Source organism: Somniosus microcephalus, chromosome 31 (assembly GCF_052327205.1).
Source record: "Somniosus microcephalus isolate GS21.2 chromosome 31, FLI_Smic_1.0, whole genome shotgun sequence".
Lineage (NCBI taxonomy): Eukaryota > Metazoa > Chordata > Chondrichthyes > Squaliformes > Somniosidae > Somniosus > Somniosus microcephalus.
This window is the reverse complement of record NC_141017.1, coordinates 32,882,285-32,899,893: the sequence shown is the minus strand read 5'-3', so window position 1 is coordinate 32,899,893 and position 17,609 is coordinate 32,882,285. Positions and strand designations below refer to the sequence as shown.

The 17,609-nt window shown below is 47.9% G+C and overlaps 1 protein-coding gene across 2 annotated transcripts in view; it reads left to right on the top strand.

The window, feature by feature from the left end:
• The first annotated feature begins 1,987 nt into the window (after window positions 1-1,987).
• Window positions 1,988-17,609, top strand: part of trip10b (thyroid hormone receptor interactor 10b) — a 168,710-nt gene continuing 153,088 nt past the window's right edge. The window contains exon 1 of one of the 2 annotated variants that reach the window (XM_085971747.1): window positions 1,988-2,226. In XM_085971747.1, coding sequence (XP_085827873.1) covers window positions 2,203-2,226 — 24 coding nt within the window. In that variant the 5' untranslated portion in view covers window positions 1,988-2,202. Of the gene's footprint in view, window positions 2,227-2,325; window positions 2,388-17,609 lie in introns of those variants that run through there. The other variant, XM_085971748.1, reaches the window with a different exon arrangement.

The window sequence follows — 17,609 nt, the reverse complement described above, 5'->3', positions numbered from 1 at the left end:
GTGCTGCAAGTTCAGAGGGAGGTAGGTTGGAGTGAGTGAGGGGTGCAGAGAAATGGAGACGGCCGATGTCACAGCGGCAGTTAGCGATGAAAAGATCTAGAGAGGGTAAGAGGCCAGGGGGAGGGGTCCAGGTAGAACGGGAATTCTGCAAGCGGGAGAAAGGGTCAGTTGTGCGGGGGGAAGACTCCTGGCCAAAGAAGTGGGCACGGAGACGAAGGCGGCGGAAAAAGAGCTCAACATCGTGCCGAGCTCGAAATTCATTGAGGTGGGGGCGTAAGGGGATGAAGCTCAGGCCTTTGCTGAGGACTGATCGTTCGGGGTCAGAGAGTGGAAGGTCAGAGGGGAAAGTGAAAACGCGGCAGGGGGTGAGACTGGGAGAAGGGGGGTCAGAGGAAAGTGAAGGGGAAGAAGGTTCCGGAGGGGCGTTGGTGTCCAAGAGTTGATGAAGCTTGCGATCCTTGACATCGGAAGCTATCTCTTGCCCTGCCAGTACACTTCACACCTAATCTCAGCCTATTACCATCTCGTCTGGCTTCGAATACCTTTTATTGTCTCTTTTACTGCTTTTGTCTCTTTCACTTCTTTTGTCCGATCGCAGCCCTGCCTTCGATCTATTTTCTTTTCTTTCCAGTTTTGAAGAAGGGTGGACAGCTTTAAGTTCCTCGGAGTCCACATCACGGAAGACCTCTCCTGGTCCCTCAATACCTCCTCTTTGGTGAAGAAGGCCCAGCAGCGCCTATATTTCCTAAGGAGGCTGAAGGGATGTAACCTGTCACCCCTGATCCTCTCTAACTTTTACCGCTGCACAATAGAGAGCATCCTGACGAACTGTATCACAGTATGGTATGGCAGCTGTAGCTGCCATGACCGGAAAGCCCTGCAGCGGGTAGTCAAAACTGCCCAACGCATTACCGGCACCCGGCTACCGACCATAGAGCACATATACCAGAAACGCTGTTTACAGAGGTCACTGACCATCATCAAAGACCCTACCCACCCCAGCCACAGTCTGTTCGCCCCCCTGCCATCTGGGAGACGCTACAGATGCATTCGCACCCGAACGACCAGATTTAGGAACAGCTTCTTTCCCAGGGCTGTCATCCTACTGAACTCCACAAATAAACTCTAAAGCCTGCACATCTGCCAATGCACTTTATTATGGTTATGTTAATGTTAATGTATTACAAGCCAAATGAATGTTGAATGTTTAAATGTCTTGATCTAAATGTACACTCTCGGGAGCTGCAAGCCTACATTTTGTTGTACTGCACTTGTGCACTAACAATGACAATAAAGTTGATTATGATTATGAAACGTCAACTCAAATTTCTCTCCACGGATGTTGCCTGACCTGCTGAGTTTTTCCAGCATTTTCTGTTGTTATTCGGGCCGAATGGCCTGTTCCTGTGCCCTATATCCTATGTAAAAAAACAGCTGCCATGTGGGGAAAATATAGGGACAGAGGTTAATGGTCTGAAATTGTAGAACTGGTGGCATAGTGGTTAGCACTGTTGCCTCACAGTGCCAGGGACCCGGGTTCAAATCTGGCCTTGGGTGACTGTCTGTGTGGAGTTTGCACATTCTCCCCGTGTTTGCGTGGGTTTCCTCTGGGTGCTCTGGTTTCCTTCCAAAGATGTGCGGGTTAGGTTGATTGGCCATGATAAAAATTGGCCCTTAGTGTTATAGAGGGGGATTAAATATGTGGGGTTATGGGGATAGGGCTTGGGTGGGATGGCTGTCGGTGTAGGGACTGGGTGCTAGGGTTTGGATGATCAGCCATGATCTCGTTGAATGGCGGAGCAGGCTCGAAGGGCCGAATGGCCTACTCCTGCTCCTATCTTCTATGTTTATGGATGTTGAGGCCAGAAGGCTTGTAAAGTCAGACTGAGTTGAGAGTGGGGCTGCTTGCTGTTCCTGCCAAGGCCGGAGTGGGGCGCAGTTGAGCTTTTAAGGCGGATTGGCGTCAGTGACGCGGCGCTGCGCTGCGCAGGGAGCCTGAAATTAACCGGGGCTGGCTTGGGGGAGAGAATGTTTACAGCTTGAGAAAAGCTCAGCAACTTCATTCATAAGAGGAGTTTCCACAATCAACATTTTTTTTTAAAAGAAAGAAACCCCACACAAGAGAGCGGACGAAGGGAGGGGGATAAAGCACGAAAGAGTCTCTCTCTCTCTTCCCAGCCGGAATTAAGAAGTGCAAGCATCATGGAGTGGGGATCGGAGCTTTGGGTGAGTGCTGTTTCAAAAAAGTTAAGAAATAAGATGCCCTGGGAATGTTGATGGGAAGGGAGATGGCGAGTTTCCTGTCGTGTTGTATTGGGGGGGGATTAAGAAAGTGAGTGTCGCAAATTTTCCCCTCTGGAGAAAGGACCCAAGAAAGTTTTTTAAAAGTTAGTTTAATCCCAATTAGTTTCTTAAAAGTTTTAAATTGTAGCAGAACTTTTTTTTTCTTCCCTTTTCCCTCCCCCTTTATGAGTGTTGTTGCAGTAAAGGGGACACTATTCCAGCCCCTCCTTGCCAGATAGCAAGGATTTGCTGGGAATTATTTTATTTTGGATGAAGAATTGACTCTCCTAAGTTTCCAGACTTGTCCGAGTGACACTTTTTCGGGGAGTCCCTCAAAACCTTGATGTCTGCCGCTCTCGCAGATTCCCCATCCCAGTCCAAAAAAAATCCTCTTTAAAAAAAACAATCCCCATTAATATTGGAGCTTTTCCAAATCACACTTTTTTGTTTAAAAAAAACTTTTAAAGTCTTGAAACTCACTGTCGCTTCCCATGAATGGGAAACTTTTAAGTGTCTCCATAAAACATTGGAGGCAATTCTGTTGATTTTTTGAATATATATGGTTCTGCCGGCCAGAGAGGGTTTGGCTTCACTTGTTAGAAGTTGGTTGTTTTGTCTCCGCGGATTTGGGGCAGCCAAGAACCTGTTTGGTGTGCCTGATGTTTTTGCTGTAATACTCGGCGGTATGGACTGGAGCTCCAGAGACCTGTAATTCGAGAGGGGAAGCTGCACTCGGGCGGCCCCACGCACCTTAATCCTGTAAACAAACCGCGGTTTATTGGGGGGCTTCTCTTGAAAATAGGGTCAGGGTGGTAAAACTCGAGACGTTTTGAGTCGGGTGTACATGCTCAACTGGATAGATGTGGTATTGTTTCCTTCGAATCGTCGAGGGACACGGCACAGAAGGAGGCCATTCGGCCCATTGTGCATGTGCTGGCTCTTTTGAAAGACCTGTCCAATTAGTCCCAGCCCCTGCTCTTTCCCCATACCCTTGCTTGAGAAATCGCAGGATCAGTCCCCTCTCTCTTGCAACTTTCAAGCGTTCTGAGGAAGGATGTTCTTGCCATGGAGGGAACGCAGTGAAGATTCACCAGACTGATAACTGGGATGGCAGGAATGACGTATGAGGAGAGATTGGGTCGATTAGGCTTATTCGCTAGAGTTTAGAAGAATGAGAGGGGATCTCATTGAAACTTATAAAAATTTAACAGGACTAGACAGACTAGATGCAGGAAGGATGTTCCCGATGGCGGGGGAGTCCAGAACCAGGGGTCACAGTCTAAGGATAAGGGGTAAGCCATTTAGGACTGAGATGAGGAGGAATTTCTTCACCCAGAGAGTGGTGAACCTGTGGAATTCTCTACCACAGAAGGCAGTGGAGGCCAATTCATTAAATATATTCAAGAAGGAGTTAGATATATTTCTTAAGGCTAAGGGGATCAAGGGATATGGGGAGAAGGCAGGGACAGGGTACTGAGTTTGGATGATCAGCCATGATCTCATTGAATGGCAGAGCAGGCTCGAGGGGCCGAATGGCCGACTCCTGCTCCTATCTTCTATGTTCTCTTTGCAGCCTGCGCACTAGCTGTAGTATTTTTTATTGTTCAAATATCTGCTTTAAGGTGAGTTGTTAACCTGTCTGTCTGTTTTCTTGTCCCTTTGACTGAACTAGATGTAATATCTCCAAGTTTGCAGACGACACAAAGCTGGGTGGGCGTGTGTGCTGTGAGGAGGATGCCAAGAAACTCTAGTATGATTTGGACAGGTTGGGTGATATGGCAGATGCAGTATAATGTGGATAAATGTGAGGTTATCCACTTTGGTGGCAAAAACAGGAAGACAGATTATTATCTGAACAGCAATAGATTGGGAAAAGGGGAAGTGCAACGAGACCTGGGTGTCCTTGTGCACCAGTCGCTGAAGGTAAGCATGCAGGTGCAGCAGGCGGTTAAGAAGGCAAATGGTATGTTGGCCTTCATAGCGAGAGGATTCGAGTACAGGAGCAAGGATGTCTTGCTGCAGTTGTACAGGGCCTTGGTGAGACCACACCTTGAGTATTGTGTGCAGTTTTGGTCACCTTATCTGAGGAAGGATGTTCTTGCCATGGAGGGAGTGCAGCGAAGATTCACCAGACTGATACCTGGGATGGCAGGAATGACGTATGAGGAGAGATTGGGTCGATTGGGCTTATACTCACTGGAGTTTAGAAGAATGAGAGGGGATCTCATTGAAACTTATAAAATTCTAACAGGACTAGACAGACTAGATGCAGGAAGGATGTTCCTGATGGCGGGGGAGTCCAGAACCAGGGGTCACAGTCTAAGGATAAGGGGTAAGCCATTTAGGACAGAGATGAGGAGGAATTTCTTCACCCAGAGAGTGGTGAACCTGTGGAATTCTCTACCACAGAAGGCAGTGGAGGCCAATTTATTAAATATATTCAAGAAGGAGTTGGATATATTTCTCCAGGCTAAAGGGATCAAGGGATATGGGGAGAAAGCAGGGACAGGGTACTGAATTTGGATGATCAGCCATGATCTCATTAAATGGCGGAGCAGGCTCGAGGGGCCGAATGGCCGACTCCTGCTCCTATCTTCTATGTTAAGACACGGCCAAAAGGAGTAGCTTTTCAATAGGCATTTGAAGGTATTATAGTACCTCGTGTTACATAATATTTACAACACAGAAACAGGCCATTCGGCCCAACTGGTCTGTGCCGGTGTTTGTGCTCCACACGAGCCTCCTCCCACCCCTCTTCATCTCACCCTATCAACATATCCTTCTATTCCTTTCTCCCTCATGTGTTTATCTAGCTTCCCCTTAAATGCATCTACACTATTCACCTCGACTATTCCCTGTGATAGCGAGTTCCACATTCTCACCACTCTCTGGGTAAAGAAGTTTCCCCTGAATTCCCTATTGGATTTATTAGTGATCGTCTTACATTGATGGCCTCTAGTTCTGGTCTCCCCCACAGTGGAAACATCTTCTCTATGTCTACCCTATCAAACCCTTCCGTAATCTTAATCAGGTCACCCCTCAACCTTTATCTTTTCCAGAGAAATGAGCCCCCAGTCTGTGCAGTCTTTCCTGATTGCGTATAACCTCTCAGTTCTGCAGTCATTCTAGTAAATATATTTTGCAGCTTCACCAGTACCTCAATATCCTTTTTTATAAGATGGCGACCAGAACTGTTCAGAGAACTCCGTGTGGTCTAACCAACGTTCTGTACAAGTTCAATGTAATTTCTCTGCTTTTTAATTCGGTCCCTCTTGAAATGAGCCCCAGTGCTTTGTTTGCTTTTTTTAATGGCCTCATTAACCTGCGTCGCAACTTTTAGTGGTTCGTGTATCTGTCCCCAGATCCTCCTGCTCCTCTACCCCATTTAGACACTTTTCCAAGGAGTATGTGGTTTCCTTATTACCAAAATGTACCACCTCACACTTGTATATTTGCCAATTACACGCCCATTCTGCAAGTATATTAATGTCTTTCTGTATTTTGTCACAGTCCTCTGTATTAACTACTACCACCCCCCCACCCCCCCCAAATTTGGTGTTGTCTGCAAATGTTGATATTGTACTTCTGAATCCCGAGTCCAAATCGTTTATCTAAGTAGTTAACAACAGATGTCCCAGCACCGATCCTTGTGGAACACCACTTCCCACCTTTTTTTGCCAGTATGAGTAACTACCTTTAACCCCTACTTTCTATTTTCTGTTTTGTAGCCAGCTTACTGTCCATTCTGCTACTTGTCCCCTGCCAGGTTCCACTTGGCAGACTGGTCACGAAGTTAAAAGCCCATGGGATCCAGGGCAAAGTGTCAAGTTGGATTCAAAACTGGCTCGGAGACAGGAAGCAGAGGGTAATGGTTGATGGGTGTTTTTGTGACTGGAAGGCCGTTTCCAGTGGGGTTCTGCGGGGCTCAGTACTAGGTCCCTTGCTTTTTGTGGTATATATATATCAACGATCTTGACGTGAATATAGGGGGTATGATTAAGAAGTTTGCAGATGATACTAAAATCGGCTGCATGGTTGATATTGAAGAAGGAAGCTGTAGACTGCAGGAAGATATCAATAAATTGGTCAGGTGGGCAGAACAGTGGCAAATGGAATGCAACCCGGAGAAGTGTGAGGTAATGCATTTGGGGAGGGCTAACAAGGAAAGGGAATACACATTAATTCAATTCAATTCAAATCGCTTTATTGGCATGACAAGTTACATCTTATGTTGCCAAAGCATCGGAAAACATTCATGTTTGTTCACAAAAATACAGATCTATCCATACAGTGTATAAACAGATATATCCCTGAGTGTATAAATATACTTTCATATAATTTATATACACTCTTTTCTTATATTTAGTGGTTGTCCCTCTGTTTATGGCAAGCTGTAACATAGTGTGCCGCTAGTGTTACGCAATTTCTCTCTTCCCCTAGTAGGTATGGGAGTTTTTGGTCGTCATTCAAATTTCTGAATTCCGGGCATATTTTTGTGAATTTTGGGTAGAAATTCTCCCTTATGCCCTGATATTTTCTACAAGCTGTGAGGAAGTGCATCTCTGTCTCCACCACTCCCTGACTGCAGTGAGAGCATATCCTGTCCTCTCTTGGTAGCCGGGTCTGTCTGTGTCTACCTTTTTTGATCGCCAGGTTATGTTCACTAAGTCTGTACATTGTCAAAGTTTTTCTCAGTTTGCTATCCTTTACCATGGTCAGGTATTCAGCCATGTTGTATTGTCTGTTTAGGGCCAAGTAGCAATTGAGTTTGCTTTGGGTTTTTGTTGTTTCTGCCCAATATGACAGATATTTTTCCTTTTGCTTAGCGACGATTGTGTTGGGTCGAATTCTTTGTGTTACGCTGTCACTGTCCTGGGGCTGGTTAGTGTTAGTAGTTCCACTGAGTCCCAGGACTAGTTGACTGAGGGTATTCTTCTTTATGGTCCTCTCTTGGCATTTCAGGGCTTCGTAATGATAGCATTGAGTAGGACACTGAGTAGTGTAGAGGAACAAAGGGACTTTGGAGTGTATGCCCACCGATCCCTGAAGGTAGCAGGCCAGGTAGATAAGGTGGTTAAGAAGGCATACGGAATGCTTGCCTTTATTAGCCGTGGCATAGAATACAAGAGCAGGGGGGTTATGCTTCAACTGTATAAAACACTAGTTAGGCCTCAGCTGGAGTACTGCGTGCAGTTCTGGTCACCACATTACAGGAAAGATGTGATTGCACTAGAGAGGGTACAGAGGAGATTTACAAGGATGTTGCCGGGAGCAGAGAATCTTAGCTATGAGGAAAGACTGGATAGGCTGGGTCTGTTTTCCTTGGAACAGAGGAGGCTGAGGGGAGACCTTTATTGAGGTGTATAAAATTATGAGGAGCATAGATAAAGTGGATAGAAAGGACCTATTTCCCTTAGCAGAGGGGTCAAAAACCAGGGGACATAGATTTAAAGTAATTGGTGGAAGGTTTTGAGGGGAAATTTCTTCACCCAGAGGGTTGTGGGGGTCTGGAACTCACTGCCTGAAAGGGTGGTAGAGGCAGGAACCCTAACCACATTTAAAAAGTACTTGGATGTGCACTTGGGATGCTGTAACCTGCAGGGCTACGGACCAAGATCTGGGAAGTGGGATTAGGCGGGATAGCTCTTCGTTGGCCGGCGTGGACACGATGGGCCGAAATGGCCTCCTTCCGTGCTGTAACTTTCTCTGATTCTATGACTCCACATGTTCCCACATAAGGTGAGGAAGGGTTGGAAGGCGAAAGGGTTCATGAAGGGGGCGAGATGGCGGCTGAAGGCCAAAGTCCAGCCGCTGAAGAGGGGGCGGGAATGAGTGAAAATGTGAGCTGGTACATGGGATTGGGAAAGGTTGTGGAGGTAAAGTAGAGCGAGGCCATGAAGGAATTTGAAGATGAGAAGTTTGAAAAATTTTCCACACAAAGGGTAGTGGAAGTGACATGGAATCTACAGCACAAGAACTGGCCATTCAGCCCAACTAGTTTATGCCGGTATTTATACTCCAAATGAGCCTCCTCCCACCCGAATGACCTCTTTCCACCCTGTCCCCGGATCCCTCTGTTCCCTTCTCCCTCAGTTAAACATCCAGTCAGTTCACTTGTGTCTGCTTTAGTGTCAGACCATCATCGCTGCGGATACCGGGACTCTTGTTTTATTGATATGAGTTTCAAGCCCCGCAATGACTGAGCCACACAGATCCGAAATGTCTGAGCTTCAATTGCCCTGCGTGTGCTAAGTAATCTCGGGCTGTAGCAGTGGGGCCTGCACCAATGGAACGCAGTGCTCTGGGTTAGGGAGGGGGGAAACTGGGCCGGGATCTTGCTCCTGATTGTTGCTTCGTGACTCCTGGAAATGCAGGGATGTGGATGTTGGATGAGGACAGAGTCAGTTTTACGTCTGATCGCCTGTATGGTTGATAAGCCTGTGAGCAGTCTTAACAAAATAACTTGCATTTCTCCAGCGCCTTTCACGACCTTGGGACATCCTAAAGCGTTTTACATTCAATGAAGTACTTTTTGAAGTGTAGTCACTGTTGAAATGCGGGCAGCCAATTTGCGCACAGCAAGCTCCCACAAACATCAATGCGGTAATGACCTGTTTTAGTGATAGAAACATAGAAGATAGGAGCAGGAGAAGGCCATTCGGCCCCTCGAGCCTGCTCCGCCATTCAATGAGATCATGGCTGATCATCCAAATTCAGTACCCTGTCTCTGCTTTCTCCCCATATCCTTTGATCCCTTTAGCCTTAAGAAATATATCTAACTCCTTAAATATATTTAATGAATTGGCCTCAACTGCCTTCTGTGGTAGAGAATTCCACAGGTTCACCACTCTCTGGGTGAAGAAATTCCCCCTCATCTCTGTCCTAAATGGCTTACCCCTTATCCTTGGACTGTGACCCCTGGTTCTGGACTCCCCGACCATCGGGAACATCCTTCCTGCATCTAGTCTGTCTAGTCCTGTTAGAATTTTATAAGTTTCAATGAGATCCCCTCTCATTCTTCTAAACTCTAGCGAATATAAGCCCAATCGACCCAATCTCTCTCCATACATCATTCCTGCCATCCCAGGTATCAGTCTGGTGAATCTTTGCTTCACTCCCATCATGGCAAGAACATCCTTCCTCAGATGTTTTGGTTGAGGGACAAATGTTGGCCAGGAAAGCGGGGAGAACTTCCCTGGAGAACTGCCACCTGGATGAGGCACCTGTGGGATGGTATTCCTGGAGTCGGCACCTTCTGGAAAGGAGGGGGTGGGCGGGGCTGGGTGGGTGAAGATTGGTGGGAGGGCGAAAGACACAACCGGCTCCATCGCTGGAATATTAGTGAAGAGAAATTGAGAGATCCTTGGGTGATCGAAATTGGTAACTGCCTTGAATGGAGAGGCTCCCTTGATTAGTGTTGCGGTGTACAATCTTTCACAGAACACGCAATGCTCCAGATCACCTAAGTTAAACTGCAGTTCTTGCCATGGAGGGAGTGCAGCGAAGATTCACCAGACTGATACCTGGGATGGCAGGAATGACGTATAAGGAGAGATTGTGTCGATTGGGCTTATACTCGCTGGAGTTTAGAAGAATGAGAGGGGATCTCATTGAAACTTATAAAATTCTAACAGGACTAGACAGACTAGATGCAGGAAGGATGTTCCCGATGGCGGGGGAGTCCAGAACCAGGGGTCACAGTCTAAGGATAATGGGTAAGCCATTTAGGACTGAGATGAGGAGGAATTTCTTCACCCAGAGAGTGGTGAACCTGTGGAATTCTCTACCACAGAAGGCAGTGAAGGCCAATTCATTAAATATATTCAAGAAGGAGTTGGATATATTTCTTAAGGCTAAAGGGATCAAGGGATATGGGGAGAAAGCGGGGACAGGGTACTGAACTTGGATGATCAGCCATGATCTCATTGAATGGCAGAGCAGGCTTGAGGGGCCAAATGGCCTACTCCTGCTCCTATCTTCTATGTAAATGGCGGGGTCAACTTCTATACACCATTCTGATGACTTTCAAAACTGAGAGCGACAGATTTTTGTTGGGCAAGGGATATGAAGCGAAGGCAGGCAAATGGAGTTGAGGTACAGGCCAGCCTTGATCTGATTTGAATGGCGGAGTGGGGGGGGCCTGGAGGCGGAGGGGCGGTGGTCTGGAGGCGGTGGTCTGGAGATGGAGGGCCGTGGTCTGGAGGCGGAGGGGGTGGTGGTCTGGAGGTGGAGGGGTGGTCCTTCTTCTGCTGATTTCGATCCTGAAGCTAAATTAGCATGAATGTCTTAATAATTTAAAAAATAATAATTTAAGGACTCGAAGTGGAGATCAGAGATCAAAGCATTTTGGGAACATGTTTTTGCTGATGTGTGGGACGCTTCTCATAAAGAAGTAGTAATTTTATGCAGTATTATTCCATTATATTTCATGCCAAGTATTTGCTCAGTGTAAACAGTTTTGCCATGTCTGAGTTCACAAGCGTGGGGTCCAGCGTTTTAATGAAATTGTTGTGAACTGTCTATAAAGGAAAGAGCTTGCATTGGTGTAGAGCTCGTCATGCCCTCAAGATGGCTTAATTACTGATTGCGGTGAAGTCACTGTTGTAGGTAAATGCACCGCCAATTTGCACACACAAAGGAACCACCGACAGCAATGAGATAAATGACCAGATAATCTGTTTTTGGTGGTGTTTGAGGTGTAAGTGATGACCAGGACACTGGGGGACTCTGCTCCTCCTGTGACACGTTTACATCCATCTGCGCAGGCTGAAGGGACCTCGGTTTAACGGCTCATCCAAAAGACGGCACCTCCGACAACACCGTACTCCCCAAAAAAAGTACTGCACTGGAGGGGTGTCAGCCTAGGTTATGTGCTCAAGTCTCGAAGGCGAGAGTGCTACCACTGAGCCAAGGCTGATATTTAGGTTGTGCATGCTCCCCCCGACCCGGGTTTCTTACAGGGAGGGGGCGGGGAGCGGGGTGGGGGGGGGGGAATCCGTGCTGGGCTCAGAAATGTCCCCATGCGTTCACTCAATCGCCACCACTTAACTTCATGCTCATTCAGTGTGCTGTTATTGTGTGTTGTGAAGTTGGTACCTGTTAATTAGCTGGTAATCTCACCCCAGTGATTCTCCCTTCTTGACTGAAGGCAGAGTGTGTAAAACCCACGGAGGGTATTGGCTCATTTTTTTTGCTGCTCCAGTTTATCTCCCCTACTCCCTCCTGACTTGGACAAGGGGATGGTTCCATAGGCGGTCGGTGCCATTGCAATACCATTGTTCACATAGGCCCAGATGGTGATCGACAACAGGCCATTTGGACTTTCGATTAGGCACTTTACAATCATCTTCTTCTTAGGCGGAACCGAGGATGACTTGCTTCCACATTAAAAATGAGTTCTCCGGTGATTCACAGAAATCACAGAAACCCCACAGTGCAGATAGAGGCCATTTCGGCCCATCGAGCCTGCACCGACACATATCCCACCCTATCCCCGTAACCCCACGTATTTAATCCCCCTAACACTAAGGGTCAATTTATCATAGCCAATCAACCTAACCCGCACATCTTTGGACTGTGGGAGGAAACCGGAGCACCCGGAGAAAACCCACGCAAACACGGGGAGAATGTCTGTGTGGAGTTTGCACAGTCACCCGAGGCCGGATTCGAACCCGGGTCCCTGGTGCTGTGAGGCAACCGTGCTAACCACTATGCAGTCTCTGTCACAGGTGGGGCAGACGGTGGTTGAAGGGGCGGGTGGGTGGGGTGCTTGGGTTGACGTGCGCTGCCTGCGCTTGGCTTCCGCTTGCTCCCGGTGAAGAGACTCGAGGTGTTCGTCGCCTTCCCGGATGCTTCTCCTCCACTTTGTGCGGCCTTGGGCCAGGGATTCCCAGGTGCAGGTGGGGATGTTACACTTTTTCAAGAAGGCTTTGAGGATGTCCTTAAAGCGTTTCCTCTGCCCACCTGGGGCTCCGAGTAGAGCGCTTGTTTTGGGAGTCTCGTATCGGGCATGCGGACAATGTGACCCGTCCATCGGAGCTGATTGAGCGTGGTCAGAGCTTCGATGCTGGGAATGTTGGCCTGAGCGAGAACACTGACGTTGGTGCGCCTATCCTGCCAATGGAATTGCAGGATCTTGCGTAGGCAGCGTTGGTGGTACCTCTCCAGTGCTTTGAGGTGCCTGCTGTACATGGTCCATGTCTCTGAGGCATACAGCAGGGTGGGTATCATTGCTGCTCTGTAGACCATGAGCTTAGTGCCGGGTTTGAGGTCCTGGTCTTCAAACACTCTCTTCCTCAGGCGACCGAAGGCTGCACTGGCACACTGAAGGCGGTGTTGGACTTCGTCGTCGACGTCTGCCCTTGTTGAAGGTAGGCTCCTGAGGCATGGAAAGTGGTCCACGTTGTCCAAGGCCTCGTCGTGGATTTTGATAATCGGGGGGCAGCACTGTGTGGCAGGGGCAGGTTGGTAGAGGACCTTTGTCTTACGGATGTTTAGTGTAAGGCCCATGCTCTTGTACGCTTCGGTGAAGGTGTTGACGATGGTTTGGAGTTCGACTTCCGAGTGAGCGCAGGCACAAGCATCGTCTGTATACTGTAATTCGACGACAGAGGATGGGACGACCTTGGATCTGGACTGGAGGCGACGGAGGTTGAACAGTTTCCCGTTTGTTCTGGAAATTAGCTCCACTCCAGTGGGGAGTTTACTGAGGCTGAGATGGAGCTTTACAGTCTTCTGAACTTAATCGAGTTCAACAATTTCAGACCATAACCTCGGCCCCTGTTTTTTTCCCCTTGTTTTCTCACATGGTAGCTGTTGACGATTTTGCCATCGCCATTCACACCTCATCTAGAGTCATCTTTTGTTTCTTAACTTGTCCCATTACCATCTCTTTTTTGCCTTGCACCATCATCCCTTTTGTCAGTCAATCTCTCCTGCCTTCCCTTTGTTCTTTCCTCCCCTCCCCCCGGGCGTCTGCTTAAAAATCTCTCTTCTCGAACCTTTTCCAGTTCTGACAAAGGGCCCTCGACCCGAAACGTTGACTCTTTCTCGCTCCTCGATGCTGCCTGACCTGCTGAGTGTTTCCAGCATTTTCTGTAGTTGTTTCAGGCCATTTGGACTGTTGGGAGATTTCACAGCCAAGCTCAATGTTCAATAACAACTTTCATTAATATAGCGCCTTTAACGTAGTGAGACGTCCCAAGGCGCTTCACGGGAGCGTTCTAAAACTAAATTTGACACCCAGCCACATGAGGGAGAAATTAGGGCAGATGACCAAAACATTGGTCAAAGAGGTAGGTTTTAAGGAGCATCTTAAAGGAGGAGAGAGATTTAGGGAGGGAATTCCAGAGCTTGGGGCCCAGGCAGCTGAAGGCACGGCCGCTAATGGTGGAGCGATTGAAATCGGGGATTGGCCAGAATTGGAGGAGCGCCGATATCTGGGAGGGTTGTGGGGCTGGAGGAGATTACAGAGATAGGGAGGGGCGAGGCCGCGGTGGGATTCGGAAACATCATCTTCACATGTGCAGGAGTCGCTGGATAGTGATCAGAAATAGGAATCCTGGTTGATTTTATGTTTTCCTCATTCCCCAGCCCATGAATGCTATGGCCAATTGTAGAAGCCTTGCTGTCATTCTGGCTGAGGCCAGCTAGCTTAGCACACATTGGGGATTACGTAGAAACCGGGGTCGGCCATCCATCCCTGGAGCCTGTTCTGCCATTCGATCAGATCCTGGCTGATTTGGCCTGGAATTTGCCTGGCTTGTACAGCTCACGCACCATAATGGGCAGTCTATTTACCGGATGAGCCCTCCTTCTATCCATCCGTGTTTCAGCAAGCATCCACGGTTATTGCAGCAAGCTTCAGATTATTCTGGTGCCCTTTTTTAATGGACAGAAAACATGGGCGCAATGATTGCATGGATATTGTGTTGGAAGATCCATGAATCTTTTTGTTTGACCTACACACACACACATACATAGCATATTGATCGTTCTCTCCTGGTAAAATGGAAGGGTTGAGGGATGTGGAAGGAGAACTTCCTTGTGTTTTATGGGCACGGGTTCTGGCCACGAACCTCAGCATGTTCTCGAGCTGCTCAGTTGGAGCAAGAGACAATTTAGAATTGCAGAAATCAAAATCTCACTGAGGAATAGGGCAGAATTTGCATGGCTTTTACAATTACAAAGTATTTCCAGCCCAACAGGTCCATGCCATCACTTATGCTCCACATGAGCCTCGTCTAACCCCATCAACAAATCGTTCTATTCCTTTCTCCCTCGTGCTTATCCAGCCTCCCCTTAAATGCATCCATACTATTCGCCTCAACCACTCCCTGTGGTAGCGAGTACCACATTCTCACCACTCTCTGGGTGAAGAAGTTTCTCCTGAATTCCCGTTTGGATTTATTAGTGAATGTTCTATATTTATGGTACCCAGTTCTGGTCTTGCCCACAAGTGGAAACATCTTCTGTACGTCTACCTTATCAAACCCTTTTATAATCGTGAAGACCTCTATCAGGTCACCCCTCAGTGTTATCTTTTCTGGAGAAAGTGCCCCAGCCTGTTCAATGTTTCCTGATGGGTATATCCTCTCTGCAGTTGTACAGGGCCTTGGTGAGACCACACCTTGAGTATTGTGTGCAGTTTTGGTCGCCTTATCTGAGGAAGGATGTTCTTGCCATGGAAGGAGTTCAGCGAAGATTCACCAGGCTGATACCTGGGATGGCAGGAATGACGTATGAGGAGAGATTGGGTCGATTGGGCTTATATTTGCTGGAGTTTAGAAGAATGAGAGGGGATCTCATTGAAACTTATAAAATTCTGACAGGACTGACTGGACAGACTAGATGCAGGAAGGATGTTCCCAATGGTCGGGGAGTCCAGAACCAGGGGTCACAGTCTAAGGATAAGGGGTAAGCCATTTAGGACAGAGATGAGGAGGAATTTCTTCACCCAGAGAGTGGTGAACCTGTGGAATTCTCTACCACAGAAGGCAGTGGAGACCAATTCATTAAATATATTCAAGAAGGAGTTGGATATATTTCTTAAGGCTAAAGGGATCAAGGGATATGGGGAGAAGGCAGGGACCAGGTACTGAATTTGGATGATCAGCCATGATCGCATTGAATGGCGGAGCAGGCTCGAGGGGCCGAATGGCCTACTCCTGCTCCTACCTTCTATGTTTCTCGGTTTGTAGCCGTGAAGATCCATTAGATAATGAGAAAGCCCAGGGGGCGATGTCAAATTGGAAGACTCGGTGGGCCCCACTTTGTCTGAATTACTTGAGGACACCAGGTCTTAAATTGATTTACAGGGGAGAGCTTCATCTCTGCGTGGAGCACTTTGTGAAGAAACGTATTGTTCCTTGTAGACTTCCCCCACATGCCTGACTTTCCACAACATGATCCAGCTGTAAGGGTTCCTTCTCATTTCTACACACGTCTGTTCCTCGGATCACGAGGCCTGTCGAAGCCGCTGGTCCTCTCTCCTGCAGGAACTTCCTGTCCCTGCACTTTCTGCCAATTCCATTGTACCGAGATTAGCAGCGAACGTTGGAGCCTGCTAACTGAGGCTAGCTTTGGCCACACAGTGAAACGGGATTTACGGAACCCCTGTCACGTTCAGCTGGATTTGTAAATGGGGACATTGAAAGTGCACTAAAGTTGTAATTCTTTTTTTTTTCCTCCCTCCATGCACCCCCCCCCCCCCCCCCCCCCCCCCAGGCCCCATCCCCAAAATCCTGTCGCAGCAGGACGGATGTTTGTTCTCAATTGAAAATCCAACAAGGAGCCAAGAGGTGGGGGTGTGGGATGTTCAGGTCATGGCTCGAGTTCTGATACTTTTCTGTTCAAAATTAATTGAGACCCTTAATAACTAACTGCCTTGTATGATGAGACACAGAAATACATTGGTGGGGGGTGGCGGCGAAGAGTTGAAGCACGTTTAATTTAAGAACCAGGACTTTGGTGCCTGGCATGTTCTGTTTTTCGAAATTTCCTGGAGGTTCGGTCAGAATAGGCGGTAGCCCGCCTCCTCTTCCTCCCCGCAAATCCTGACCAAACACTGAATGTTCATGGCCGCCTTATGATGAGCGGATATCCTACTTTGACCAAGGTCATCCCAGTGCCCCTTTTCAAATTGCTTAGCACAAAGAGAGATGGAAGCTGCAGTTAATGGTCTTAAGTCAGGTTTAATGATTACTGATTATCATTTGCAAGTAATTAGTTGCTTCATGAGACGCACCCTATCCCCACTGTGAGCATTTGGGGATTTCTTGGATCTGAAGGCTACAACATTCTATTTTAGACATGTAATGATTCATGAGTGGAATTTCTCCAATTCCTTTTATTTGCTGTAATTTCCTGTGCTGGGGTTTACATTAGTTCCCGCATTACAACAGTGACTACACTCCCAAAGTACTTCATTGGCTGCAAAGTGCTTCGGGACATCCTGAGGTCGTGAAAGGCGCTGGAGAAATCCACGTCTTTCTTTCCTTCCCCCTTTCTTTCCTTCCTTCCTTCCCCCTTTCTTTCCTTCCTTCCTTCCTTCCCCCTTTCTTTCCTTCCTTCCTTCCTTCCCCCTTTCTTTCCTTCCTTCCCCCTTTCTTTCCTTCCTTCCCCCTTTCTTTCCTTCCTTCCCCCTTTCTTTCCTTCCTTCCCCCTTTCTTTCCTTCCTTCCCCCTTTCTTTCCTTCCTTCCCCCTTTCTTTCCTTCCTTCCCCCTTTCTTTCCTTCCTTCCCCCTTTCTTTCCTTCCTTCCCCCTTTCTTTCCTTCCTTCCCCCTTTCTTTCCTTCCTTCCCCCTTTCTTTCCTTCCTTCCCCCTTTCTTTCCTTCCTTCCCCCTTTCTTTCCTTCCTTCCCCCTTTCTTTCCTTCCTTCCCCCTTTCTTTCCTTCCTTCCCCCTTTCTTTCCTTCCTTCCCCCTTTCTTTCCTTCCTTCCCCCTTTCTTTCCTTCCTTCCCCCTTTCTTTCCTTCCTTCCCCCTTTCTTTCCTTCCTTCCCCCTTTCTTTCCTTCCTTCCCCCTTTCTTTCCTTCCTTCCCCCTTTCTTTCCTTCCTTCCCCCTTTCTTTCCTTCCTTCCTTCCTTCCTTCCTTCCCCCTTTCTTTCCTTCCTCATAACCATTAACAAGCCATGGTCCCTGTTGGGGCAAGTGGGTTGCAGGCATGACCAGGCCTGGTAAGTGTGTGCTCGTTGAACCAGAAGGGGGTAGCACTGCAGACCTCTTGCATGCCCACTGTGCAAGATGGCTGGAAGACGATGCAAATTGTGCGACGGCCACTTTGCTCTGTCTGAGGTGACCAAACAGCTGGTTTAGTAGCTTTTAGC